The 25,972-nt window shown below is 40.9% G+C and overlaps 4 protein-coding genes across 5 annotated transcripts; all 4 read left to right on the forward strand.

Moving 5' to 3' along the window:
• The first annotated feature begins 58 nt into the window (after positions 1 to 58).
• On the forward strand, positions 59 to 5,568 carry rskra (ribosomal protein S6 kinase related a). The gene is given in 12 exon segments (XM_006801531.3): positions 59 to 110; positions 1,354 to 1,605; positions 1,703 to 1,786; positions 1,873 to 1,941; positions 3,188 to 3,257; positions 3,783 to 3,890; positions 4,015 to 4,055; positions 4,146 to 4,173; positions 4,437 to 4,526; positions 4,795 to 4,883; positions 4,985 to 5,095; positions 5,179 to 5,568. Coding segments are annotated over 12 exon segments (1,287 nt in total). The 5' UTR covers positions 59 to 80; the 3' UTR covers positions 5,494 to 5,568.
• Positions 5,569 to 8,075: 2,507 nt separating this feature from the next.
• On the forward strand, positions 8,076 to 11,219 carry aldoca (aldolase, fructose-bisphosphate C, a). Its single transcript, XM_006801530.2, has 9 exons — positions 8,076 to 8,123; positions 8,716 to 8,852; positions 8,973 to 9,184; positions 9,291 to 9,345; positions 9,464 to 9,624; positions 9,721 to 9,804; positions 9,897 to 10,071; positions 10,161 to 10,360; positions 10,458 to 11,219. The coding sequence occupies exons 2-9, from the start codon at positions 8,741 to 8,743 to the stop codon at positions 10,548 to 10,550; spliced, it is 1,092 nt and encodes a 363-aa protein (XP_006801593.1). The 5' UTR covers positions 8,076 to 8,123; positions 8,716 to 8,740; the 3' UTR covers positions 10,551 to 11,219.
• Positions 11,220 to 14,027: 2,808 nt separating this feature from the next.
• Positions 14,028 to 18,584, forward strand: srsf1a (serine and arginine rich splicing factor 1a). Of its 2 annotated transcripts, XR_437301.3 has the most exons (5): positions 14,028 to 14,446; positions 14,975 to 15,150; positions 16,559 to 16,731; positions 16,911 to 17,725; positions 18,144 to 18,584. XR_437301.3 is itself a non-coding variant. In XM_006801529.3 (4 exons), exons 1-4 carry the CDS (start codon positions 14,259 to 14,261, stop codon positions 17,106 to 17,108), a joined length of 735 nt encoding a protein of 244 aa, XP_006801592.1. In that variant the 5' UTR covers positions 14,028 to 14,258; the 3' UTR covers positions 17,109 to 18,584. The 2 variants fall into 2 exon arrangements, 1 of the variants encoding a protein (XP_006801592.1); XM_006801529.3 differs by having other exon boundaries at positions 16,911 to 18,584.
• Positions 18,585 to 18,971: 387 nt separating this feature from the next.
• Positions 18,972 to 23,000, forward strand: dynll2a (dynein, light chain, LC8-type 2a). The gene is made up of 3 exons (XM_006801528.3): positions 18,972 to 19,193; positions 19,717 to 19,860; positions 21,177 to 23,000. Exons 2-3 carry the CDS (start codon positions 19,729 to 19,731, stop codon positions 21,312 to 21,314), a joined length of 270 nt encoding a protein of 89 aa, XP_006801591.1. The 5' UTR covers positions 18,972 to 19,193; positions 19,717 to 19,728; the 3' UTR covers positions 21,315 to 23,000.
• Positions 23,001 to 25,972: the final 2,972 nt, after the last annotated feature.

Below are 25,972 nucleotides of genomic sequence, written 5' to 3' on the forward strand. Positions count from 1 at the left end.
TGGATTTGTGGTGGTCTTATATATATATTTTATTTAGTTTTTGATTGAATTACTTGGGTCTGTCGGTTTCTGAGGATGCGATGGGCGGTGAGGTCAGTAAAAACCGAAAGGTAAGTATGATGAGACGCAGATCGGAGTTGTTTACCTTTTTAACACGCTGTAGATACGGAGTCGTCACGTGTAGCGACCTCTAGATGGGGTTCTTGTAAGAGAAGATGAAGGCAGTGGTATTTGAAAGTCTCTTATGCACTGATCAACTCACAAGTGGACACAGATCTTCAGTCTGTGGCTCAAATCCGCTTCAGATCGTCTATTTATTTATTTATTTGTGGGGGGTCATGTGTGATCTATGAGCTACAAAATGTTTCTACCCCATTTATCTCCAACACTAGTTAGTGATGCCAACTAAAAACCTAACCAAGCGCTGCGTTTCTTAGTTATTTTTGAGGCTTTAAAGTTGAGCTTTTATTTAAATCAATATTTCGTAAAGTCAAAAGCATAACTGCAGTGTATTTCACATTATCCCTCCTGTGTAAAAGCTTTCAGCTCACTAACGCACTGTATTTTACGTCATTCAAATCTCAACAAAACCTAAGTCTGCATGATTACAAAGCCTCAGTCTGCACATTGTGGACAGGTCGTGCAGAGTTCGTGATGCCAGCTCATCATTCATTTCCAGAAACAACAACAACACCCCCACAAAAGCACAGCGCCGCCTCCTTGTTTTACTGTCCTGGTGATGTTCTTCCTGTCATGCATTCTTCTTATTCCAGTGTTCAGTCACAAACTCTCCAAGGCTACACAGATGTTTCTTTCCTGCAGATTTTATTTTTATTTATTTATTTAGTCTTTTGTTATAGTCTCTACGGATACTTTTCTGTGTTTGTTGGTTTCCTGCCTTGCCCAATTTTGGTACTGTCGGCTGTTAATAATTGTGATGTGGCTGTATTACAAAACATATTGCTGTTGTTCAGAGAGTGGAAGAAACACTTTCATTACTATTAAATATTACTGATTTTAGTTGCAACTGAATAGAAATATGTGCATTATTTCCGTTCACCAGCAGGTCATCTTGACCACGTCTACATTCGTAGATGTGTTGAGCTGCTGGCGCGTGATTGGCTGATTAGATTGCATTAACGACCAGTTGGGCCTAATAAAGTGTCCAAGGAGTGTTTCCCAAATAGTTATCAGATTTAATTACAGAGTTATACTCTGAAGTTACACGTTTCAAACAAATGCAGTATGCAAAATAGATTCGCGTGTACAGAAATATCCGCATAAAGTGAGGATAAATAAAATCTGAATAGTAAATATATATTATAGATTATAATTTTTTCTTTTAAAATCTAGAGCGAGGGGCCGGCTGCTCAGCGTCGATTCAGCCACGGGTTCCTCTCGAACGTCGGGGTCTCCATCGTTCATAGACTCGGACACTCAGCTGTATTTTCTCGCCCTGTGGGAGCAGACAGCAGGCAGCCCATCAGACTCCCGTTGCCTCCAGAGGACGGCGCTGAGGCGTCCGGCGCAGACCGGACTCCTCCGGCTTTTATCTCTGTCTTTCTGCCCGAGTTCCCACACCGTAGATGTCCTGATCATTTCCAGGTACTGCGGACCACAACACAACCCAGTTAAAGACGCAAAGAGAAGAAGTTCTTTAGGAGAAACAGAAAGATAACTGGGCCTAATTCTGTGCTTACAGATCCTGGGCTTGATCGCTAAAGGCTCATTTGGACCCATCCTAAAAGTCAAAGATATTTCCAAAGAGAAGATCTATGCAGTTAAGGTCAATCCAGTATTAACTAAATACTGTTAAAAATGTGATACTTTTGGACATCTTTAGTGTAATTTTCTTCCTCTGTTGTCATACAGGTTCTGCCAAAGTCTGAGTTATTGAAGCGCGGAGTCCTGGAGCAGTCAAAAGAGGAAGTCATCGTTCAGGTACAACATTGATAGAAACAAAATTCAAATAGTTGAAATTAAATAATCAAATAAATGTTTATGTCACCTGTTCAGCTTTTTTAACCATGACACAAGTAAATAGGGATTGTAGCAGAGATTGTTTTTTACAGATATGGGCAAAATTTAAGCTCTTGTAGGAACCCCTATGCTGAGGCTAATGATAAACGAGAAATTATTATGCCAATAAACAAATATTACATCTGCATACAGCTGAATTATAGAGTGCTATAAACTGTCTATGTGCTGGCCATAAATACTTACTAATAGGTCAAAATGCAATATTCTTAGTAGAGCTTCTCAAAGTATAAACTGGAGAGGATATCATTGCTGAAAGGAATTTATTCATGTCAAGCAAAAATTTCTCAATTTAATGCAAATAGTAGTTATATGGTTATTATAGAAAAGCACAAACTATGTACAATTATAAATGTGATGATAAAAGTCGACCAATTATGCTCATTTCCAGCTTCATATCGCCGTCTTTGGATGCTACTATCCAGAAAGGGAGTGCAAACAGGCAAACCCAGGTGTAGATACAGCTGAGGGGAAATGGAATAAATTAAGCTGATTTGTAATGAATAATAGCGAAGGTGAAATGAGCCTTGGGGTTGCCGGAGGTGGCGTCTAGGCTGATGGCTGAGCCAGAGGGCTGGGTGCATTGTTGGGCAGACTGAGCAGGAGATAGAGACAAGACCGGAGCCAAGCTAAGGGTAAATATGAAAAATAAGATGCAAGAATCAGGATCAGGGCAAGTGGCAATGATCTAACTTTAACAATAAACTCAAAGGCTTGACTGTAGAGTGCCGCATAAAGCATGACTCACAATTCAAAATAATCCTTATCTGTCTAATACATAGCTTTGCTCCACCCCTTCTGTTTATCCACTGTCGGGGAGCTTTTGTTCTGATTGGCTGTACTTTACAAACACAAGGTTAATTGTCATCAGGTGGGTGGACTCTCAGAACTCACAGCAAAATCGATGACCAGTCTGATGAACTGTACACTGACTTCAGTATTTAAAATTCTGCTATAATATGAGCATCATTTATAACAGTTTAAGACAGTAAATAAGTAATGACTTAATAGGTCCACTTAAAGGATTACAGTAGGTGGTGTGGCATAGTTTCTGTCCATAGTCCGTAGTCCTCACACTGCAGGAAACTCTCTGTGCATCCCTCACTAAATGTTCACTGTTCATCTGTGTGTGTCGACTGTTGCATTGCAGCGGCAGCTCAAACACCCTTTTATCCACAATCTGCAGGACTGCTGGCAGACGCAGCGCCATCTCTTCATTAGTGAGTTAATAAATAGAAACGATGGCACCGCTCGACCCTCCCCTCTTCCGCTATCCTTTGTTGTTCCTGAGAAGTTCCCCCTTTCCCCGTCTTTGGTCCCATAGAATAAAAAGTTGTCAACTGTAAAACCAAGCAGTCTAAAAAAAACCTCTGGATAGTGAAGAGGTGCAGTGCCATCTAATGAGCATCCTGGGTAAAACTGTCCTCTGTGGCTGCAGCTGCTGTGTGACCTTTGCTTACCTATACTGTTGTCACAAATGCAGTTTTTTTTCCAGTTAAGATTACTGGAGTGGCTAAAAGATGTTTAACGAAACAAAGAGCATGTGTGTTTTAGACTTAACCCTCTTCCTGACTTCTTCCTTTCCCAAACCACAGTGGGATGAACAAATCGTTTTTTGTTTTTTTACTTTAAGTTTCCTTGCAGATTGCTTTATTTTATTTTTATTTCCGCCTTTGGTGATCTACTTTACCCACGCTGCCGATTTCAAAGTGCTGAGAAGTATGTTTGTGTCTGGTCCTCTGCAGTGTGTGACTACTGCAGTACTGGTGACCTGCACACTTGTTGGTTGCTGAGGAGCCACTTTGGGGAGGAAGAGGTTCGGCTCATTGCTGCAGAGCTGGGCAGCGCACTAGGTTAGTGCTCATCAAATGACTTGTACTGTCACAGAAATTATGCTTGAGCGCGCAGTACAGTTTTTTCTTTAAAAAAAGATTAATGTCATTTAATTCTTGTTCTCTGTCTCTGATTTATTTCTAGGATTCCTACATGACTTAGGAATCATGCACAGAGATATAAAAGTATGATATTTTTCATTTTAATCACTCTTGGAACTTCCACACGTGTGTTTAGAGCTTTTAATGGTTATGGCTTTGCTGCTTTTTTTTCAGATGGAGAACATTCTGTTAAATGATCAAGGTAATGCTCTTCTGCAGTTGTTAATGATACACTTTTAAGACTGAAGTATTTAGAGAAATCATGGTTAGATGAGTACGGATGCAACGCAGGTAACAGCAGATAAGCATGACATCACAGCTCAGGAGTGTTGCCAAGACACTAACTTAAAACCTCTTTAAAATCTCTTTAATATAAACTTGACAACTTCAAGACCCCTCTTATGGAAACATTTATGGTTTTATTTCTACAAATCAGTCTCTCTTTGTTTTTTTGCCTCTATTCAGGTCACCTTCGACTGTCTGATTTCGGGCTGTCTCGCCGCCTGAAACGAGGAGGGCGAGCTTTCACAATATGTGGGACGATCCAGTACATGGGTGAGATTTGTGGTCGTGCCACAGATACTCTGTGATTGTTTTCCATGACTAACATTAACATGAGAGCCTCACCTGCGTTTCATTCCCCCTGGATTCAGTTGACCCAGTTGTGAATGGGATGCACCTGTAATGTACTCTGCATGTTATTACTTTTTGCTCTATTATTAAGAGGTATTTTCTTCCCTGCATTTAACTTTTTCCTTTTATGCACACACATATATATATAAACATATATGTGGATGTGTGGATCTCTGTTTTGGGTGAGCAGCTCCTGAAATCTTGAGCGGGGGTCCGTACAACCATGCTGCTGACTGGTGGTCTCTTGGGATTATGCTGTTCTCACTGGCGACAGGAAAGGTGAAGACACTTAAACTCACTATTTCACGGCTCTGTGTGTAGAAAAGTGTCTGAAAGTGCAGATTTTTTTGCTTTAAATCCACTTGTTTCTCTATTTGCAGTTTCCACTAACGGCAGAAATAGACCACTGTCGCATGCTGGCAAAGGTCAGAGATTTTTCTTATGCGGTGCCCGAGACGTTCAGCTCTGCTCTGATCCTACTCCTCACTGAGGTCAGTATCCACTGATCTTTTTACTTTGTGCCACCTTAGAGCTATAGTGACATACTCATCTCTTTATCACCATACTGATGTAGCTTTTGTGCAAGAATCCGATGAACCGCCTTCGTAATCTGGAGTGTTTCAAGATGCAGACGTTCTTCCGTGGCACTTCATTCGACCCTTACATCCTCCAGAAGACACCGGTTGAATTCATCCTGGAGCTCAGGACGCACCCCGACTGGGCAGCCAAATCCGCAAGAGGCTTTTCATTGGATTACTTTGATAACTTTGACTGTGATCAAATTCTTCACTCCCCCGTGAGTCCCAGTGAAGTCATAGGGTAGTCAAAGTCTCCTACTTTGGCCAGTGTGGACCTAAAATTGGCTGCAGAGCAGACTTGTAAAGCGTAAAATTGATCTGTGTTTACGGACACTAGATACACAAATTCTGCATGTGATGGCATTTCCATAACAGACTTGTTTCTCTACAGACTTATGTTACCTCTTGGAATTGAAAGTTTAAAGTTACTTTTTCTTAAATACTTGTGAAAAATATAAACAGTCAGTTTAATGTTATATGTGACTGTTTATATTTGACACATCCAGTCATGCACCCATTCGCATTCATTCTGGTGGTGATGGCAAGCTACATTGTAGCCACAGCCACCCTGGGGCGCACTGACAGTGTTCGGCGATGTCACACTTCGGCGAGGCTGCCGAACACTGGCGCCACAGGGCCCTCTGACCACCACCAGTAGGCAACAGGTGAAGTGTCTTGCCCAAGGATACAACGACCGAGACTGTCCGACCCGGGGCTCGAACCGGCAACCTTCCAATTACAAGGCGAACGCCCAACTTCAGCATGTCTCTCCCATGATGCAGTTGAAGGTGAGGTTTTGATGTCTCTATACACACGTGTCCTTGTATTAACTGTATATCATTTTATGTTGTTTCTAAAAGTTGTTTAATATACACTGTCTGTTGTTTTTAAATGCAATTGCTCAAATAAAGTTTAATTTTTTTAAATAAAGTATTCATTTATTTATGTTTATTATTTCTTAATACTCTATGATGGGTGGGGGAGTAGAGCTACTACAAGGAGCGACCAGTGATGAAAAACAAATGAGTGAATGTTGAATGAACACTGTCTTCCTGACCTTTGTTTCACTGATTAAACTGGCTGTGTTAATGATTAATAAAAGAATTGCGGGGACTTAACTTTTTTGGAAACAGTTTAAAGACCACAGAGCTACACGGTGGTTTTATATTTCTGTGTTTAATGGTGGACCATGTTTTTCTTGTTTTCCCCATTGCTGTGTAGTCAACCATTTCTGGATTTTAAGATTAGACTTAAAACTTATAGTTAGGACTGGATCAGGTGACCCTGAACCATCATGCCTGCCTTTCTCAGGGAACTTTATGTTGACAGGCAGTTCAGTAAAGAGGTCACATACACTGTAAAGACCCAGCTCTCTTTCAGGTTTGACGTTTTTACTTCTATAGAATAAAAATGAGGGAACACCAACCTGAAAGGGGTTCTTTTATATTTCTGTATATCAGCACTAGCACAAAAACATAAATGAGCCTGCTGTGTTTTCTGTTGGCCACTTTTCTGATCTCAGGTATCTCAGGCAGCCTTGGGTTGGCCTATTTACAGGAGTGCTCACAAACCCACTGAGGACAACCAATAATAGGACAGAAAATTGAGGACCAGATAAAGTATCATCATTAGATGCTTTTAATTAGGTAACAGAGAAAAAGTCGAGGGTCCCAGAGGAGGCAGCCACACATAATTGCTGTACTTCTTGAAGTCATGAATCTATTTAAAACTGTATCTCTTGAATGGGAGTGCACCAGCTCCTCCCACCACCTCTCAGGCCCTTGTCTTAGACAGGTCCACCATGCCTGTGTTGTGGCTGTATAGTGGCAGGCAGTCCATTGACCCATATCTGCTTTCAGAGGCACACTGACCCACAATAGTGAAGAGAGGAGTCCCCTGAAATCCTGGAGGGCCATCCCACAGACTCTCACCAAATAGTAACATTACATAACTGAACACAACAGAAAACATCAGTTGCAGCTTATCCTGCAAATGTGCACAAAGACACAGATTGACACGCAAGTAGTCACAATCAAATTCAAAAGCCATGAAATGATCCCGACTGGCTGATGATAAGCATCGTTCAAGTTTGCATTTTAAACTTTATAAACCACACACATTATTATTATTCAAAGTATTATTATTTGAAACCTTTCATTTTCAAACAGAAGCCAATTACACAAAATAAAGAAGCAAAAAAAAATGGTTGAAAACCTGCTCTTCATAGGGGAAATGATCTAGTTGACCTAATTTCCTTCTGATTTGGCCCATTTTGGCCCACTTTTACACTGACTGGAACCTAGAAATGATTTCCATTTCTGGAACTTTCCATCATTTTCTTCACAGTTTAAAGCGTTGCGGAAAAGCCACTGAGTGCACGAATTGCTCGGAGACTCAAACACCCCTGAGAATTTGAGGGTGAAGATCAAATTATCAGGAGAATTCAAGCCATCCTCAGGGCACATTTTTACTAATTAGAATAAAAATAGCACACCACGGGGTGTGGTTAAACGCCTCATTTAGGCCCTTAATGGACAGAAGGTTCTGACTTAATACATGATTTTGTGTTTTGCAAGCAACCTGAACATGTGGGAAGCATTATTAAAAACAATTTGCATGTAAAAGATAAAGTAAACCAGTTTAAAACTCCAGGTTTCTAAGCATTGCTGAGTCAAAGTGAGTGTGGCCATGTGAAAAATTCTATATCAACGTGATAAAGATGGAGCTAAATGAATTTGAAAAAAAAAATCACTATATTTAAATAGAACAATGAATCATCACATTTTTTTTATTCATGTGGGGCAAAGGTGGGCGTACACGCTCCGCCCAGGGGTGTTGGCTTGTGAGGTGTGACACACTTGAGCTGGATACAAACTAAAGCTGGCAGGGAGGCTCCATCAGTGTTCATCGTGTCAGTAGATGAGACCCATTTTAATTTCAGGTAAGAGCTTTTATCTCGTTATTTTTATATTCAGCTGATTTTAATGCTGTCTTCACAAACTTGAAATACAAGCTGCCTTTAGATTTTATTAAAATTTGAAGATTTGTGCAGCAGCTCTAACAATTTCATATATTTTTTACACTGCTATCAGTGTTTGATCAACTATCTGACTGTGATTAAAGATTTTTGTGGTCTTGCGTTTTTTCCCACCTAATTAGCCTCTTTCTAGCGCTGTGAAAATCACATCTGGAAATCAGAAAATATTTGAATGGCATCCAAGCCTGGACTTACTATTAAAGGGCTATAAAGTGATAAACCTTTTCTTCACATTACCAAACAATGATGCACTCAAAGCTTTATAAACAGCTGCAGACACGCTCATTATTGGAAAAGTACCAATATGGATCAATCTGCTGTTACTGTATCCTTCAAATCAAACAAGCTCTCACATCTTTAAGGTAGATAGATGATAGGAGGACGGGTGTTAAATCTAGATAACACTGGACCGATTTTCTGTTTGATTACACTTCAGTGTCTGCCCTTTTTAGCTGCTAATGAGTGAATAATAATCAGTCAAATCTTTTTCCAAAAGCTGCTCAGACAATCAGTCACTCAGGATGACGCATCAGTTCCCAACGCTCTCCGAGGCTCAGAAGAGGGAGCTGCATGAGACCGCTTTACGCATAGTTTCTCCAGGGAAGGGCATCCTGGCTGCAGATGAGTCTGTAGGTCTGTAGCGCTCCTTCTTTAAACATGCACATTTAGTGAGTGCACACCTTATGTCCAATCCAATCAAAGAGTGTAAGTTATCACCTCGTTTAAATGTCAATGACAATACACCCACTGCAGGCAGTATGGCTAAGCGGCTGGCTCAAGTCGGAGTGGAGAACACGGAGGAGAACCGCAGGCAGTATCGGCAGATCCTCTTCAGTGCGGACGATCGCATCAACAGCTGCATCGGAGGGGTCATCTTCTTCCACGAGACCCTGTACCAACACTCTGATAATGGAGTTCCCTTTGTCAAAATGATCAGGGACAGGGGAATCCTGGTTGGGGTCAAGGTCTGACCACTTTTATTAAATTAAACAGATTAAATCTGTTTAGGTTATCAACTTTTTATGATAATAGGTTTGGATTTTGATTCGAATTATTGTCTGCATTCTTCAGGTTGACAAAGGTGTTGTTCCCCTGGCAGGAACTTGTGGAGAAACCACCACACAGGGTCAGTCAGACTCACACTGGACCGCTGCTGATATCAACCGTTTCATCACCACAATTTCCCATTTATGAACATTTCCCTTCTCTGTTTTTTTCTTTGTACTTTTTACCGTTCTCCACAGGTCTGGATGGATTGTCTGAGCGTTGTGCGCAGTATAAAAAGGACGGCGCTGTCTTCGCAAAGTGGCGCTGTGTGCTCAAAATTAGTGACGTCAATCCATCAAAGCTGGCTATCACAGAAAATGCGAATGTTCTTGCACGTTACTCTAGTATCTGCCAGCAGGTCAAGACTCCAAATCATAAAGCCTAAATACTTATCCACACATCACTGTGATCTAATGCATATACAGTGTTTGATCGTCTATTTTTCCTTGAACAGCATGGCATCGTGCCCGTCATAGAGCCAGAGATTTTGCCTGATGGTGATCATGACCTGAAGCGCTGCCAGTATGTCACTGAGAAGGTAGGGAGTGGTTGCGCTGTTACTTTTATGGGTTTTTCAGACATTCTGTACCACTCTGCTGCTTCTTTAGTAAAACACTGTCTGTGTTGCAGGTCCTGGCTGCAGTGTACAAGGCCATGTCAGACCACCACGTGTACCTCGAAGGCACTCTGCTCAAACCCAACATGGTCACTTCTGGACACAGCTGCTCCACCAAATACAGCCCAGAGGAGGTTGCAATGGCAACCCTCACTGCTCTGCGCCGCACAGTTCCCCCAGCTGTGACAGGTAAGTTAAAATGATGCTCTCATTTAGAGGTTTAGAAACAGAAACGTGTGCAGAAACCAAACAGAACAAATTCATGTTTTTGTGCACAGGCATTGCTTTTCTGTCGGGAGGTCAGAGTGAAGAGGAGGCCTCTATCCACCTTAATGCCATCAACAACTGCCCTCTGCCCAAACCCTGGGTCCTGACGTTCTCCTTCGGACGAGCCCTGCAGGCGTCTGCACTCAGAGCCTGGAGAGGACATAAAGAGAACGAGAAAGCCGCCACTGAACAGTTCATCAAGAGAGCAGAGGTAGCTTCCAGTCTTTTTTTAATGCACACATAAAAAAAGAACCAGGTGCTATTTGTATGACGTTTCTCTGCTTGTTTGCTCTCTGTTGTATCTGCAGGTGAACAGTCTGGCATGTCAGGGAAAGTACACCGGTGGAGATAACTATGGAGAGGCTGGCCAGCGCATTTACGGTTCCTGCCATGCATATTGAAGAGTATAAAAAGAACATTTTAACTAGCAGTGTGTTCTTTCACACCATAACAAGATATATTACAGAGGAGATGTACTGCATATTCTTAGGTTATTTCAGAATATTGGCCTACATAATGATATTAAATGAAATATCTTGCCTTGACAAATGAGAACAATCAGAACATGGCCTTGGGTGTTTCTAACACATGTGCTGAATGAAAGGCTCATGCTTTACTTGTGTTGTAGCAGTACTTTGACTAGAGCTTTAAATCCTGCAGTTAATATTGCAATGCCAGCCTAACATGTGCTCCACAGTAATGATATTAGTTCAACTCAAAACACAGTTAACTAAATAGTTAAAGAAGCTGAATCTATATGATACAGCTCCCAATCTATTATTTAGAAGTTGTTATGTGAAGCTTCTGTGCTTGTGTGACAGAGAAAGTGGATTTGTGTAGTTCAGTCTCTTTATTTAGTTAGCAGTGAACATGCACAAATAGACATATTGTAAGAGAATTAGCTTGAAGCTAATTTGCATCTACAGTCCCCAGGTATGAAGTACAATCAGCTCAATAAGTAATATACAACACATGCTGATGTGTGTTATCATTCTTAGTAGCATTATATGTCTAATAAACATATTTCAAATGTAAGTATTTAGGCAATAAAACTGTGTTCTAGTAAAGTCTGATTGAGATGTTTTGTTTTATGAAGGTTAATGGTATGTCACGCTCTTTATAAGATGACAGACACTGATTCACTATGTGGAGAAAATTCGTTTTCACTTTTTAAATTTTTTTTTTTTCATCTTTCAAACCCTGTAATTTAAGGGTATTCTATATGATATCTAATGTGTCAAATGTCCAGAAAAGGCATCTGACACGTGATGCTGGAGCGCTTCTGTGATATTCTTTGTCAGCTACAGTTCATTTCCACCATTCTGTAGTTTGACATACGTGTAACTCCTAATAGTTCAAAATGTCACATTCAAATATTTATGGACTTTTTTTTTTCATTTCAAGCCCGGTTCAAGTCTTTTTAAATAAGAAAAACTAACAACAAATGTACTCAAAACAGTGTGATGTACCCTTGATAATGTTTTGACACATCAGTATATATATCTGGAGCCTATCCCAGCTGTATTAGGGCAAGAGACATGATACACCCTGGACAGGTCGCATGTCTGTCCCAGAGCTAACACATAGAGACAGACAACCATTCCCACTCACGTTCACATTCAATTAACCTAACCCCACTAACTGCATGTCTTTGGATCGTGGGATGAAGCCAAAGTATCTAAAGAGCAGCCACGCAAACACGGGGAGAACATGCAAACTCCACACAGAAAGACCCTGGATTTTATTTATTTGTGCTATAATAATAATATTACTACATGAGATTACAAATATTTGAATCTAAATTCTAATGAATGTACTCAGTATGTACACAAGCAGCAAGAGAATTTGAAAAAAATGTTCTGTTGCCTACATTGTAGAGGGTGACACTGCCTCCCCACTTAAACCGATAAACTAGTACAGTAAGGGGTTACAGTGAGATTCAGCTGGTGTAGTGTCTCAGCGTGGGGAAAATAACCACATCTCACAATGTATATGCAGATGCTTCTTAATGTACATGCTGTGATCAGCTGACGTGTTGCTCCCTTACACAACTGAATTCAACAAGATAATAACAGATGTTTCACAGCGATCTTGGCTGATTTCCATTTCCTGTACTGAGGGTCCACTGCATATTGTTTTCATACTAGACTGTATACAGTTGGTATGAAGGTAGAATTCTGTGAATTAACTGAACCATCATCATCTTAAATGCAAATTAGTCTACTACAGTTGATGTAAACCAACGCAAAAAATTCACCACAGTACGACAAACTAACCTCTGCCTCCCATACAAACTATCACACGTATTTTCGTGTGACATTTGCATAACACAAAGTTAGTATAGCTTAGTTTGTTTTGCAGAAATATCCTATATGTGATTAAAATGATGACATTACAGGTAAGTTTTAAATTTAAAGTTTATCAAGCGTCACCGAGTAAAATACCTATACTGCCTTTAAATATAACCTCTCTTCTTCCTCTCCTGTCTTTTCTTACATCTTTCTCCATTTCGGAGTGAAGTTTTCTCGCACGCTTTTCTCTCCCCTGGAAATACACCTTTAGCTTGCAGTTAGCTAATACACCTTCAGCTCCCAGACAGACTGTGACTAACTGCACACAAATAGTTAGTGTGTTTGCTGATATTTGTTGAGCTGATAGAAATGTTGAATTTAAAATTACCTGACAGTTGAAAAACGTCACTCACTTCATGCTTCCTCCTTTTCTGTAGAGCTAGCTACATTTTGAAGCAATGCAAACACAACTAATGGACACCTGCACTCCCTCTGAACTAAAAGTAATGAGTCTGTTTTGAAAATGTACGAAGTAGACAGTACAGATATTTGTTTTAAAATGTAGGGAGTAAAAGTAAAAAGTTGTCAGAAAAATAAATACTTAAATAAAGTACAAATACCTGAAAAGTCTACTTCAGTACAGTAATGTAGTATTTGTACTTTGTTAGTTCCCACCTCTGCACCTTTCTAGTGCTTTACCCTATTTTCACAAAGGGCTCTAGACTATAAAATAAAATGCAACAACAAAGACAGTATAAAAAGAAACTAAAACTAAATAAAAGCAATCCACAGGTGGGTTTTATGCTTCTTTTTAAAAGTATCAAATATACTCCGTAGTTTGTATGGGAGGCAGAGGTTAGTTTTTAACTTTACCTGTTCAGTAAAGACAAAAAAAGGATTAGTGGTCTGTCCAGGGATTGGCAGCAGCTTTTCTGCAACCTTATTACATTATTATCAACATAGGGCAGTCTTGCCAGGGGGGGCCACTCGGGGCCAACTTAACTTCGAGTGGAAGTTAAGTTACTGTTGCCTTTCTATCAGCTGAAAGCAGTGTGACCATTCTCCTCTGACCTCTGGCATTAACAAGGCATTTTTGCTCACAGAACTGTTGCTCAGTGGATATTCTCTTGTTTTGAGACCATTCTCTATAAACTCTAGGGGTGGTGGTGTGGGGAAATCCCAGCATAAGGCAGTTTCTGAGGTATGCAAACCAGGCTGTAATGCAGTAACAACCATGCGACATTTAATATCACGTAAATCACCTTTCCTCCCCATTCTGGGCTATATTATTGAAAAAATTATATTAATTATATTCTTGAATTAACAACTGGTAAAAATGAAGCAAAATTATAAGCCTGTTGGTAAGTGTCTATATTTATAAAACATTTATTATTTAGCTGATGCTTATATTATATAGAAATAATACCAATATAGCAAGTCTTGCATTATAAGCGATGTGCATTATATGATATTATAATATATATTATTTGATGACAAATGTTATTAACAAAAACATTGATAGCTTTGGATATGGTCGGACTATTTTCTAAGGCGGATGTGTCAGACTCGGCTGTAGTGTTTCCGGTGTTGATGAATGCCCTGCTCGGTTAAAAAAAAACGCGCTGGGGTAGGAGTCACCTCGTCGGGAGTATTGTCTGCTCAGTAAATACCCTTCACAGTGTAGCGTAAAACGGCGCTCATTTGATTGCTTTCTCGTTTTTCTTTTTGCCTCGACCACTCGCAGGCGCTCGGGGTCTAATCACCAGCAGGCGTTAAAGAATCCTGGAAACAGCGAACTGTTAGCTTGAGTTAGCAGCGATGTCGGGTGTTGTGCGAGGCCCCGCTGGGAACAACGACTGCCGAATTTACGTGGGAAACCTCCCGCCAGATATACGCACGAAAGATGTGGAGGACGTGTTCTACAAGTACGGGACGATTCGAGATATCGACTTGAAGAACCGGAGAGGGGGGCCCCCGTTCGCCTTTATTGAATTCGAAGACCCCAGGTAAGAAGCTAACGGTTAGCCGCGCCAGGCCCGAGGCGGTCCCATTGTGTTGCTAACAAACTCGTGTGTGTGCTAACGCGTTGCTTAGGGCTCAGACCATTTCCTGGATGTTTTTTTTCTGTTATTCCCGTAATTAAATTTGGTATGTGTGTGCGCGCGTGCTACTTTCGCTTTCGACTTGGTTTGCATACGCCTGTGTCCCGTTTTTCCTGCGCTGAAGCTTGGTGCCTTTGTGGTATTAATGTCCATGTTGCTGGAGATTAATACACCCGCTTCGCTTCTTCGCTGCAGACGACTTGCGTCAAAGCACTCGCAGCTTTATGCTTTGCTACATGTTAATTTGGTCAATCGTTATATGTTTTCCATGAAACAAAAGTTTCATGAGACTAAATGCTGCGGTTGCATTTGCAAAGCGGATTAGTAGACGTTTAGTAATAAAGCTAGCCGCTAACATGGCTGCCTGCATGTTGCAAGCCTGTTCCGTCGTGCATTTGTTTATGTCTAAGGCGAAACTGTTTTATTTAATAGGGACGCTGATGATGCCGTCTATGGACGTGATGGATACGACTACGACGGCTACAGACTGCGAGTGGAGTTTCCTCGGAGCGGCAGGGGATCCAGAGGAGGGTTTGGGATCGGAGGAGCACCCAGAGGCAGATATGGACCCCCCTCCAGACGATCTGAGTACAGAGTCGTTGTGTCAGGTAAACAAACCAAAAATATGCAATGCCAGGCAGTTATTTGTCTGTCTGAAGGGGGGGAGGATTTTATTTTTATGATTATAGTGAGTGTAGTTTTGAGAGACATGAAAGTTTTTGTTTATGTTATGGAAACAAAATCTCCTGAAGAGTGTTTCAGCGGTTTTAAGACTGTCTTTGAATGCTTTTGCCTATGCAAACTTGCTGTTGCACAACCACAATGAGCCTGGATCTGCCTGGATAGAGTTCAGACGGGGACAAAATTTTGTGTTACTGTTGTTTCTGGCATTTGATAACTTCAAGTGGTTAAATATTTTTCTCACACACATGGTGATTTCCCTTTGTCAGTTTTGTTTATATAGCACATTACGTTACACATCAACTGGATGTGCTTAACGACAAGTTAAAAATAAATTGCATAGCTCTACAGTGATTTAATGCAAGAAAACCTCAAAAAACAACAGAACTTTACAAGGAAATAAGACTACATTTCAAACACACAGTTAAGTGTAAACCACTGAGAATAAAAAGTGTTTTTTAGTCTGTTTTTGGATGTAGACACAGTTGAACTTGATCTCAGGTCAGTTGGCGGCTTTGTTGCAAAAAACAGGACCACAATAACTGAAGGCACCCTCAGCATATTGGGTCTAATTTTATGAACATTTAAAAGATCTGCACCTGATTACCTGAAACTTTAACTGGGTTATAGACACTAAGCCAGTCAGACATACTGACTGGCTTAGTGTCAGTCAGTATACCAAACGGTTAAATGTTTGTGAAAGATTTTAAAGGTAATTATGCATTGAACTGGGAGCCAGTGACGTGACTTCATGATTGGGGTAGTAGATTCATATTTCTGTGTATGTGTTAGGTAGCCCGTTGGGGTAAAAATGTTTTAGATGTAAGAAAACTTCAAAAACTCCTAAGGATAAATGTGATTTTCTTTATTGGTGGCAGCCACTGATATCTGCATCTAGGGCTTCGATAATACTGACGGTCGAGTAATCATTCCTGTGATACTGCTTTGAAGTATAATAAGAAGGGGTGGATTGTGATGTAAATTCTCAGTGGACAAGTTGACAGTCACAAAAAGCAGACATCAGAGAGCTGTTATTTTTATCGAGTGGATCTGGCCAGAGAGTAAAATTTCCCTTAATCTGTATAAAAAGAAAACAGTCTCATGGTAGTTGGCTGCAGTGCACACTAAATATGTAAAAGTAATCAGAACCAGCACATTTTTAAATAAAATATGTATTTTACTTATTAACGCAGCAGCAAATCTTAGTGTATCTTGGTGTTAAATGACTAAATCTGAAACAGACCAGCTCTGGGGCTCTTAAACATTCATCCCTGTGCGCATAAACACAGCTGGAGGGTTTACTGTGTGTGTTGACGTAATGTTGGTGTTTTTCAGGGCTCCCTCAGAGCGGCAGCTGGCAGGACCTGAAGGACCACATGCGTGAGGCAGGCGACGTGTGCTACGCCGACGTTTACAGAGACGGGACTGGAGTTGTAGAATTTGTGCGCAAAGAAGACATGACCTATGCCGTTCGCAAGCTGGACAACACCAAATTCCGCTCCCATGAGGTATGTGTATGATTTTTAGCATCATGGATAATTGTTCTTTGCTTTGCTGTGCTGAGGTGAGTACGTCAGGAAACGTGACGTGTCGAGAACAACAGCCAGCCCTTAATTCCATCTGTGGCATTTCCACCGTAGGCAGGAATGTATGCCTTTTCAATGTCAAGTTCTCTTGTGTCCGCCAGGGAGAGACTGCTTACATTCGTGTGAAATTAGACGGTCCCCGCAGCCCAAGTTACGGAAGATCACGCTCTCGCAGCCGTGGCAGCCGGAGCAGGAGCCGCAGTCGGAGCGCCAGCCGCAGTCGCAGCAATTCCCGTGGTCGTGGCAGAGGATCTCCCCGCTACTCACCCCGTCACAGCCGCTCTCGCTCCCGTTCCTAAACTTTTCTGCCGTCGATGTTTTGCTCCTTTTGATGTATACCCTCCTGTTTTTACCTCCTATGAGTTTCTCCAGATGTCAGCTATTGATTTTAATTTCTCCCCCCCCCTCCTTTTTCGTGTCCTGGTGTCCTTGTGGATGATCTTGGTATGTAGTTGTACCACCCCGACCCGTGCTTCAACCCTTCCCCTCTGTCTCCTGCAGCTTTGTCCCTTCTTCTCCCCCTCTCCCTCCCACTCCCCTCTCTCTCCACCTCTCGCTCCCTTTTTTCTGTCCTAAAGTTTTGCAAAAGTAGAAATTGTGCTGTGTCGAACTTCAAAAATGTTGAGTTGTTTATAACCTTCACTCAATGTTTTTGCAAGTACTGAAAATTTGAAGTTTTGTTTTTGGTTTTGTTTTGTTTTTTTCTTATATATTAAAAAAAAAAAAGCTTCTCGTTGGATATGTGGGGTGGGCTGTTTGGACGGGGAGCCCGATGCTTAACTGTATTTTACCCTTGTGTCTTCCTTTAGACATCTGAAGAGAAGGATTAAAGTGATTTGGAATAAAACCATTGTGGAGAACATTTCATTTGTATGGTCAGGATAGGACATCTAGGAGCAATCAGGTCGAGGCAATGGTACGCTTCATATTCCATAAATTGAACGTTTCTGATCGGTTGCTGTATCATGCATGTCATTTTAACAAAGCCACGTGCTGTACTTTGTTATATATACAGTTTTTAACATGCTACTTCTGACCTGTGACAGAATAAGCAGTCCTAAATCAAGTGTTGTGATGTAAGTGTAACATCTTTGCTGTCAAATGTGGGGGAAAAAAGTGAATTCACTACTTTGATGCAAAGTGTCTCACTTAAATATCCTCATTGCTTTAAATGTTTTCAGGGAGTGATTGTTTTTGTGCTCAGTGGCATTTAAAAATCTGAATCTGACATGAGTGCTTCAACATGGCTTAAAAAAAAAACAAAAAAATAGGCCCCCAAATCTTGACATTTTATTCTAACGGTCTGCCTCTGATTTTCTTCCTGGTATTTCAAGGTTTTGATTGGAGGAGTGGCTCAGTGGATCCCAATCCTTGGAGCTGGATGAGTGGATCGATTAGGGAAGGGATAGGCAAGGATGGATGCTCGGAACGGGATCAGTTTTCCAGGATTCAGATGAGTTGATATCAGAACTTAAAAAAGAAAAAAAGAAAAAACAAACAAATGGGAGTCTCAGAACATTTTTTTTATTATTAGGCCCCCATCCTGCCTATCTTTTAAAGGTTTTCAGGGATAATGGCTTTATTAGAAGAAAACGAAACTGAGGACCAGGAAGTTGGATCAAAGGATGGAGTCGTAGATGCCTGGTATGAAGGAATTAAAATTGGGGAGGTTGGGAAAGGGGTTTCACATGGGTGTAGTTTGTATGTTTTTAATTTTGCTTAATCTTTTTTTTTCTTCCTCTTAGCATTTTCAATAAAACACTTTGAAACAAGGACATTTAGTTTGTCTTTATTTCCAACATAAACCCAAGCATGAATTCTTTACTATTAATAAAATAAACCTGTTTGATCTCCCTCATTACATTTACGTTTGTAACCAAACCAACTAAGGATAACCATGGAGTTAGGAAACAAAGGCAGAGCATCAGCTGTGGACATGAAACACCACCACAGCAGCCTGCCCGTGTTCATTATTCAAAGCTCTCGTGTCCCTCAGCTGTGACGGTGACTGATGAAAGGGCCTTTTACGCACAGCCGAGTGATGCCTGCCGTGCGCCGTGGTCTCGTTTCCTTTTAGCCCACAGTCGGTGGTGTATACCGTGAATGATGCATTGTGGGATGAAATAAGATGCCGGCAGACAGGAGCTGGAGAAAAACGCTTGCAACACACGGGGAAGCTGCTGCCCAGCCAATGGCAGGGTTCAGCATACAGCAGAGGGGCGGGGAGCTGCTGGAGCACAGCGGAGAGCCAACCTACCTACATGCTTATTGTGTAAATCTTTAAAAAGCAATTACCCGCAGCATCATCCTAACCTTACCCACCGGCTGGGTGAAATAGGCTACTTATTTTTGGAAAGGAGTGTTTTCAGGTGGCTCGAGAAAAGGTGGGTTGCATATTTTTCATAATCTGAGGGGGGAAAAAAAGACTGACTCTCATGTCTTGACATATTTCTGATTCGAGTTATTTTTCTTGTTCTTACATGATGATCTGTTCCTGTATGCCTCTTTGCATTTTGAATGATTGGATATGTAGGTTGTACTGGCGTATTTTGGCGGATTCTATATTTGAGTGGGCATATTTTGATACTTTTGCCCTCCTGATGCAGAAGCTGCTTTAATCCGAAAGTGATTTTTGCCAAGTAATTTAACTCCACCTGTATCAAGTTTCGCACTCAATCTTTGCAAACGCTCAAGTCAACGTCTGATCAAACATATGGGCACAAATACACAGCCACGAGTTGTAGATTCAGATGAGTGGGATTAGTGGGAAACGCTTTGCCAAATGGCCAGTTTTCTGCTTGTGGTGTTTGCGATGATCCGGGCTGGCCTAAACCGTCCCCATCACCACGTGCGGTGTTAATTTTCAGTGCGGTACGTGCGTGAACGTGCTCCCTTCTTCCTCCGCAGGCATCCTCAACCATGACTGACAGGAAAGCTGTGATCAAGAACGCAGACATGTCCGAGGACATGCAGCAGGACGCGGTGGACTGTGCCACCCAGGCCATGGAGAAGTACAACATAGAGAAGGACATTGCAGCCTACATCAAGAAGGTGAGACAGAAGGGGGTGCATGGATGGATCCAAGCAGAGCTCTCACCGACAGAGCATGATCAGCAAATTGAGACACTAACACATTCTCACATCTATTTTTGCCCAGCATGGAGATGAGACACGTGATCAAAGACACAGTCAGGGTTTTCTTTTTATTTGGCACGTTTAAAAATCCTTCCTCCAAAGCAGGGGCGTTTCCAGGATTTTTAGAATTTGGTGACACATGGCACAGTTAGTCAGAAGTGGCAGCACAAGAGCATGAAGACTGTATGGCAGTCACTGACTTCTTACTAAAAGGCACAATCGTACTTGAGTACTAATACAAAAGTTTTTGTCACTATGCAAAAACCTATACAGTTTGTACATATAATCATTGATTCATTAACGTGTGTTTTACTTTAATGTGCCAACTGGACATGATTTTAATTGGTCAACTGGCTTCAACTTAACTTATACGACATCACTAGATTAAAATAAGCAAAAATAAGTTATTAAAGATTTAAAATGAAGGGTTTGAAGTATAACATTTGAATCCAGAATATACTGGAGGGGAAAGGGGCTAATAGAAATGCATTAAAACTGATGGTAAATAAGTTATGTGTCCTTGGTCCTTTCCACTCTAGCCCATTGGTACTGTTTGTAAGGCCCCCTCTGCACATGCTCTTACACGAAATTACATAAACTAGAATTTAAAAAAAGCTTTTGATTTGTTTGTTTTTATGTGCATCAATTTCCCAATACAAGAGTGGAACTCAAACCTATATTTATAGAGTGCTTTAAGAAGAAGTATAAAAACTTCAAACTGTTGGCTGCTAATGCACAAAGTAACAAGAAAAAGGAAAGCGATAGTAGTAATAAACAAGTAAAACTGTAATGTTTTTCTTATGAAAAGCCTGGCTATGCAGGTTTTTGTGTGCTATTGCAAGTCTGTTTCTAGTTCTCATACACACTTGCCGGCAGCATATTGGCATTAATGTTAAACTTGTTTAAATAAATGATCTAAATAACAAATTAGTGCTTACAGATTATCAACTCTTTTTGCATTTCCCGCTGCAGCTCATACAACTCCCATGTTCCTGCTGAGGACCACAGTGTGGAGACAGTTATCCAGTTTATTGAATAGCTTTAGCTGAAACTGGTTTGATATAGAAGAAAGCAGGGATTAAATGTGCTATAATGTCATTGTAACTAATAATATTTTAATTAGTCCTTCAGGAAAATTAAGGTTGGGCATGACCTCTATACAATATAAATCCATCCAATCCATATAAAGTAACTTGGACCCTGATTGTTGTCGTCCTCTTGACTCTTTTCAGGAGTTTGACAAGAAGTACAACCCCACCTGGCACTGCATTGTCGGGAGGAACTTCGGCAGCTACGTCACCCACGAGACGAAGCATTTCATTTACTTTTATCTGGGCCAGGTGGCCATCTTGCTCTTCAAGTCAGGCTGAGAAGTTTCTGATGGGTATTGAGGAGTTTTTCTCCCTGAACCTAAATCGGAAATGCACTGGTGGCTGATGTCTCCCATACACTAATAACGACATACCATAACGATGCAAAACCGGCCATGCGCAATTGCATGGACTATACACTATTTAATATGTATGTTACAGTAAGTTTACTTTTTGATAGTTGCCATTTGAATGCAACGGAAGTAGTTTTTGTTGATGCTGTTAAATTCTAGGTTGTAAAAGATTTCAATGTGGCCCTTGATTGTACGTGAAAGGAAAGCTGTAGAATGTAGTGGTGCATCCACTTTCCTTCTCAAGTGGCATTGCCAGACCCCGTTACGAGACAATGTTGATTTTGATGGTAAAACCATCCCGCGTGCACCGGTTTAGCAAATCATCGTCCACATTAACCTGTGATTATATAAAGAAAACAAATAATGGGGTTTGTTATCTCTGCTGCCAATTTCCAAGGAATTATGTTGCTTGAAGATGCACGCGATTCAGTATCTCCACTGTTTTCAATTGGGATTTAAGACAGACCCACAGCAGAAGTGAAATTATTGCAGCCGTGTTCAGAAAAGATGTCACATTTTGGACCCAACACAAGTCAGTGCAATCATTTGCAGGGATTTTCAGTTCGACCGCTCTTAAATTTTCACTGTGAAGAACGATGGGGGCCGATAAGCCTCCCATACACAGACCTTAACCTGTAATGTACGACTTGTGACACTAGAGACTGGCTACCCAAATTTCCCATCTCAACTACTCGGACTCGAGTCTTATAATCCTGTGTTTCTGCATGTTTTACCACAGATTATTTAAACGTTATATAGGAGACAAACAGAAGCTCTTCTTGGACACTTTTGTGTGTTTTATTATTATTTTTGTTAAACCTTTGAGTTTGTGAATAATGGCCTGGGCTAAGTGTGTCTTGTCCCAGTAATTGCTATAAAGCAGCATTAGGACAATGTTTAGATGAAGCATCTGCAGCCGACTCCACCAAGGCTACCAACGCCCATGTGTTTCAGGTTGTGACGTCTTTTGTGGCTACCTTTTTAAGTTGCACCCCCCCCCACAATGCCTTTAGTTCTGCATTGCCAGTGTACTGCCAGACATGAGGTAAGGACAAAGCATTCAGAGTTGGGACTTTTCAAAGCAACAAGAAGCAGGCTTCCTCTTGTCTATCTCAGATTTTTGGCTTTTCGTTTTGTAATGTCTGCATAACTAGTTTGAAATGGCGATGCACAGTGTTTGCGTTCTGATTAAATATGTTGTCTGTGAGGACAGATTTGAGGGTATTCGTGCACAGAGCCAGATGACGGATAAAGGCCGAATGTTTCTCAGATGTTCCCTCCTTTATGTGAGCTACGGGTGAAATATGTATCTCAAGTGTTAGCTTGGTTTGACATCGTTTCTCTCTAAGTTTTTTTTCTTTCTTTTTTGAGGGACGTCTTCCTAACTATTGTCAATGTAAACTGATTTAGTATTGTTTTCCTCTGGCATGTATTTTTGCTGTGTATATGTAGGAGCCGTTCCAATGCTGTTAAATTTGCACAAAACGTGTGCCTGTCATTGCTCTCAAATGTAACTGGCTTGAGTACAATTGCACTTCATCAGAAATAAATACAGTAGGTTGCTACAGAACCAAAACCATGTAACTCGATAAAATAAAATGTTGACTTATTACACTGTGGTCTTTCATTCTGTCCCTCTGAGGCAAATCTGAGCTTCAACAGTGGTTTTTGTACCCGTGCATGCGAGTGTCTGACTTTAAATCTGCTGGTGTTCACAGTATTTTATTTTATTTTTTAAACTTGAGGGTGACTTCCCAGGCTGCATTTTTAAAGCAAAATGATACTCCTGATGATACCTCGGTACCAACTGAGTGCCATTTAAATGCCACAGATTACCTAAGTATTGTTGCTGACCATGTCCATCCCTTTCAGCATGAGCATGGCACTGATTTCACTGTACTAAAACGGGCTCGGCACTCTCCAGGTCTTAATCCAACAGAGCATCTTTGGAATGTGGTGGAACGAGCGATTCTCATCGTGAATGTGCAGCTGACAAACGTGTGATACCGTCATGTCAATATGGACCAAAATGTTCCAGGAATCTTTCCAGCACCTTGAATGAAATGGCTGATGGGTTTATGTTTGCACATTTGTAGAACTAAAAAGCTTTGACCCTTTTAAAATAGGCAAATTAAAGTCCAGCTATTTCAAATGAGCTGTCAGTTATGTTTCAACAGATCAACAATGTGGTGCTATATTTTGCTATATTTCAGTCATTATGGAATCATTTTGTTTTTCAGTTAATGCACTGCAATCACCCAAACTCTCTAAATCTATATTTAAATACTACATCAGCTGATTTCACTGATTTGCATGCAGTCGGCCAGAGCCGGTTTTGTTTGGTGTGCGTTAAAACCTGTCGGCAGATGACAGGTGTCAGATGAAGAAACTAACTCCTTCAGCCAAGATGTTATGTGTCAGGCTAAGGGCTGGTGTAATGGCATGCATTACTGTGTATTAATATCACAGAAAAGCAGATTTTATGGGTTTTTTTATTTTTATTGTGTGCTTCGTTTCTCTGCAAAAATTGTGATTGCACTACAGCATACAAAAAAGACCATCTGCAGAGAGATCTTGTTCATGCCTTTGGCTGTTGTTTTCTCATTGATAAAAACTGCATGAGTCGGGTGGCACTTGTGTAACGTGCTGCAGTTACGTGATGTCTGTAAGTGGAAATCTGTAGAAACAAGAGCTCACGAAGCCAGCAGAGCTGAGAAAGCAGACAAATCAAAGAACAAGTGACTAATGAATAATTCGTAGCGACAGACTGGGGTCAGAGTGGATGAAATAAGATGCTCGCTGGAGTTAAGCAAGGCTTTGTTCTTTTGATACTTATCATTGCATCACACTCGCTCTAAAGTTCCTCTTTTTAAAAAATATTCGGGATTCACTTGCAGCCCTTGTTTAGTGAGCAAGGAAGCCACGAGTGAGTGGCACGAATAAGGAGTCTGAATGGTGTTAAAAACGTGATGTACCATTATGGTCTCACATTCACTCACACTTTAAACAGAAGTGCGTCAGAGGCCCGTCTGCTTTTCTACCCAACCTTCGCTGCTGTTTTACATTCTTGCTTTTCCCATCAGCACCCCCCCCCCCCCCCCCCCCCCCCCCACACACACACACACACACACACACACACACACATACCTGCCTGCTTTCTCTTTCATAGCCTCTGGCTGCCTTCATCCATCTTCCCACACAGAGCTGTAATTCATGGTTGGAGCACATTCACATGTAGACAGCATAGATAATTGACTGGACCAAAAACTAACCCCTGCTGCTTGAAAACTAGTCACACAGTTAATATATATCTAGAGCCATGTTTCACACTTTGACACAAATTATTTTTCTGAACTGTGGCTTGTTCAGTATAAAGAGTATTGTTTTCTACCAAATAACTTTCTCGTAGCGTTAAAGCAGATTTAAATCCAGCTCCATCTCACACTGTCATTAAATAGCTTTCATATCTGAATCTGCAAAAAGTCTTAAAAGGACTCTTTCATGGCAACATTTTTACCTCTCTGCACTTAAATAGCTCTATTCAGCTCAGCACAGGTTCAATATGAAAAGCATGTGAATAATCTGAATTGCTCTAAAGAGGCTGATGTTTTGGCGCTGGCTGAAAATACCCTTTTCTTTTGTTCAGAGCGTGGCTCTCATTGACGTGGTGAATGTTTATGCTCTGCAGCTCCCTCATAGACTTCGAGATGACCAGTGGGCGTATTTCACGCTGGCACAACAAGGAGGCAAATGACTCAGATTCAAACATCAGGGATGTTGAGAAACACATTCATGTGTTAATAGAAGCTACTGGATTCTCTGGTTGCAATTACATTGCGCGTAGGTTGAAGTATGTGGTGTTATTGTCCGGGAAAGTCAAATTTGAATTCATCATTGGATGAAAATCCTTGAAAATTAATATTTTTTTTCCACTATTGTTGTGATTGATGAATGTCTAGTGTTTGAAAAAAGGTGCACAAGAATCCCTGAATTATTTATATTAAGCCATAGTGTGGAGATGAACATGCACTGGCTCTTCTTTGCATAGTGCCCATAGTGATTTTCATACATGTTTTAAGAAATGTATTTTTTACATGAAACATAATCACTATCACCTCCGTACCACAGTAGGGAAAGCACATGTGGAATTAACAGCAGCTCAGTTAAGTGCCCATCTATACCCACACAATTACATCTGATTGCCCAATAAATTGCTAGCCCCAAAGTTTGAAGTCCACTGTCTATTGTAAGAAATTCACCAATGATTGACAGATGAAGTCCAAAGATTCTGTTCACCGCAGTGTTTTTTCAGTTGAAATCAGACTTCTGCTGTCAATGCTACACAATAATCAGTTCACAAATCACATACACAGACCCAGTTCTGGTCTGGGACTATCACCAGTACCAACTTACTTGTATGAAAATACATGCAATTAGATAATAACAATTGTAAGGTTTGGTTTCTCCTAAGCAGGTTTATTTTTAGAACCAGAAAAACCTCCATCCCTGTTTATTCCTTTTGAAGGCCAGCAGGGGACAACCCCTAAAATGAGGAGTGGCTCAAGACTTTTGCACAGTACTGTA

This window comes from Neolamprologus brichardi, chromosome 14 (assembly GCF_056152115.1).
Source record: "Neolamprologus brichardi isolate AB-2024 chromosome 14, ASM5615211v1, whole genome shotgun sequence".
Classification (NCBI taxonomy): Eukaryota; Metazoa; Chordata; class Actinopteri; order Cichliformes; family Cichlidae; genus Neolamprologus; species Neolamprologus brichardi.

Excerpts from the sequence above, each read along its gene's own strand:
- aldoca (XM_006801530.2), top strand. The coding sequence starts at position 8,741 with ATGACGCATCAGTTCCCAACGCTCTCCGAGGCTCAGAAGAGGGAGCTG. Across the intron at positions 9,346-9,463 it reads TGGAGAAACCACCACACAGG|GTCTGGATGGATTGTCTGAG; the intron begins GTCAGTCAGACT and ends CGTTCTCCACAG. Across the intron at positions 10,361-10,457 it reads AGTTCATCAAGAGAGCAGAG|GTGAACAGTCTGGCATGTCA; the intron begins GTAGCTTCCAGT and ends TTGTATCTGCAG.
- srsf1a (XM_006801529.3), top strand. The coding sequence starts at position 14,259 with ATGTCGGGTGTTGTGCGAGGCCCCGCTGGGAACAACGACTGCCGAATT. Across the intron at positions 14,447-14,974 it reads ATTGAATTCGAAGACCCCAG|GGACGCTGATGATGCCGTCT; the intron begins GTAAGAAGCTAA and ends TTTATTTAATAG. Across the intron at positions 16,732-16,910 it reads CCAAATTCCGCTCCCATGAG|GGAGAGACTGCTTACATTCG; the intron begins GTATGTGTATGA and ends TGTGTCCGCCAG.
- dynll2a (XM_006801528.3), top strand. The coding sequence starts at position 19,729 with ATGACTGACAGGAAAGCTGTGATCAAGAACGCAGACATGTCCGAGGAC. Across the intron at positions 19,861-21,176 it reads TTGCAGCCTACATCAAGAAG|GAGTTTGACAAGAAGTACAA; the intron begins GTGAGACAGAAG and ends GACTCTTTTCAG.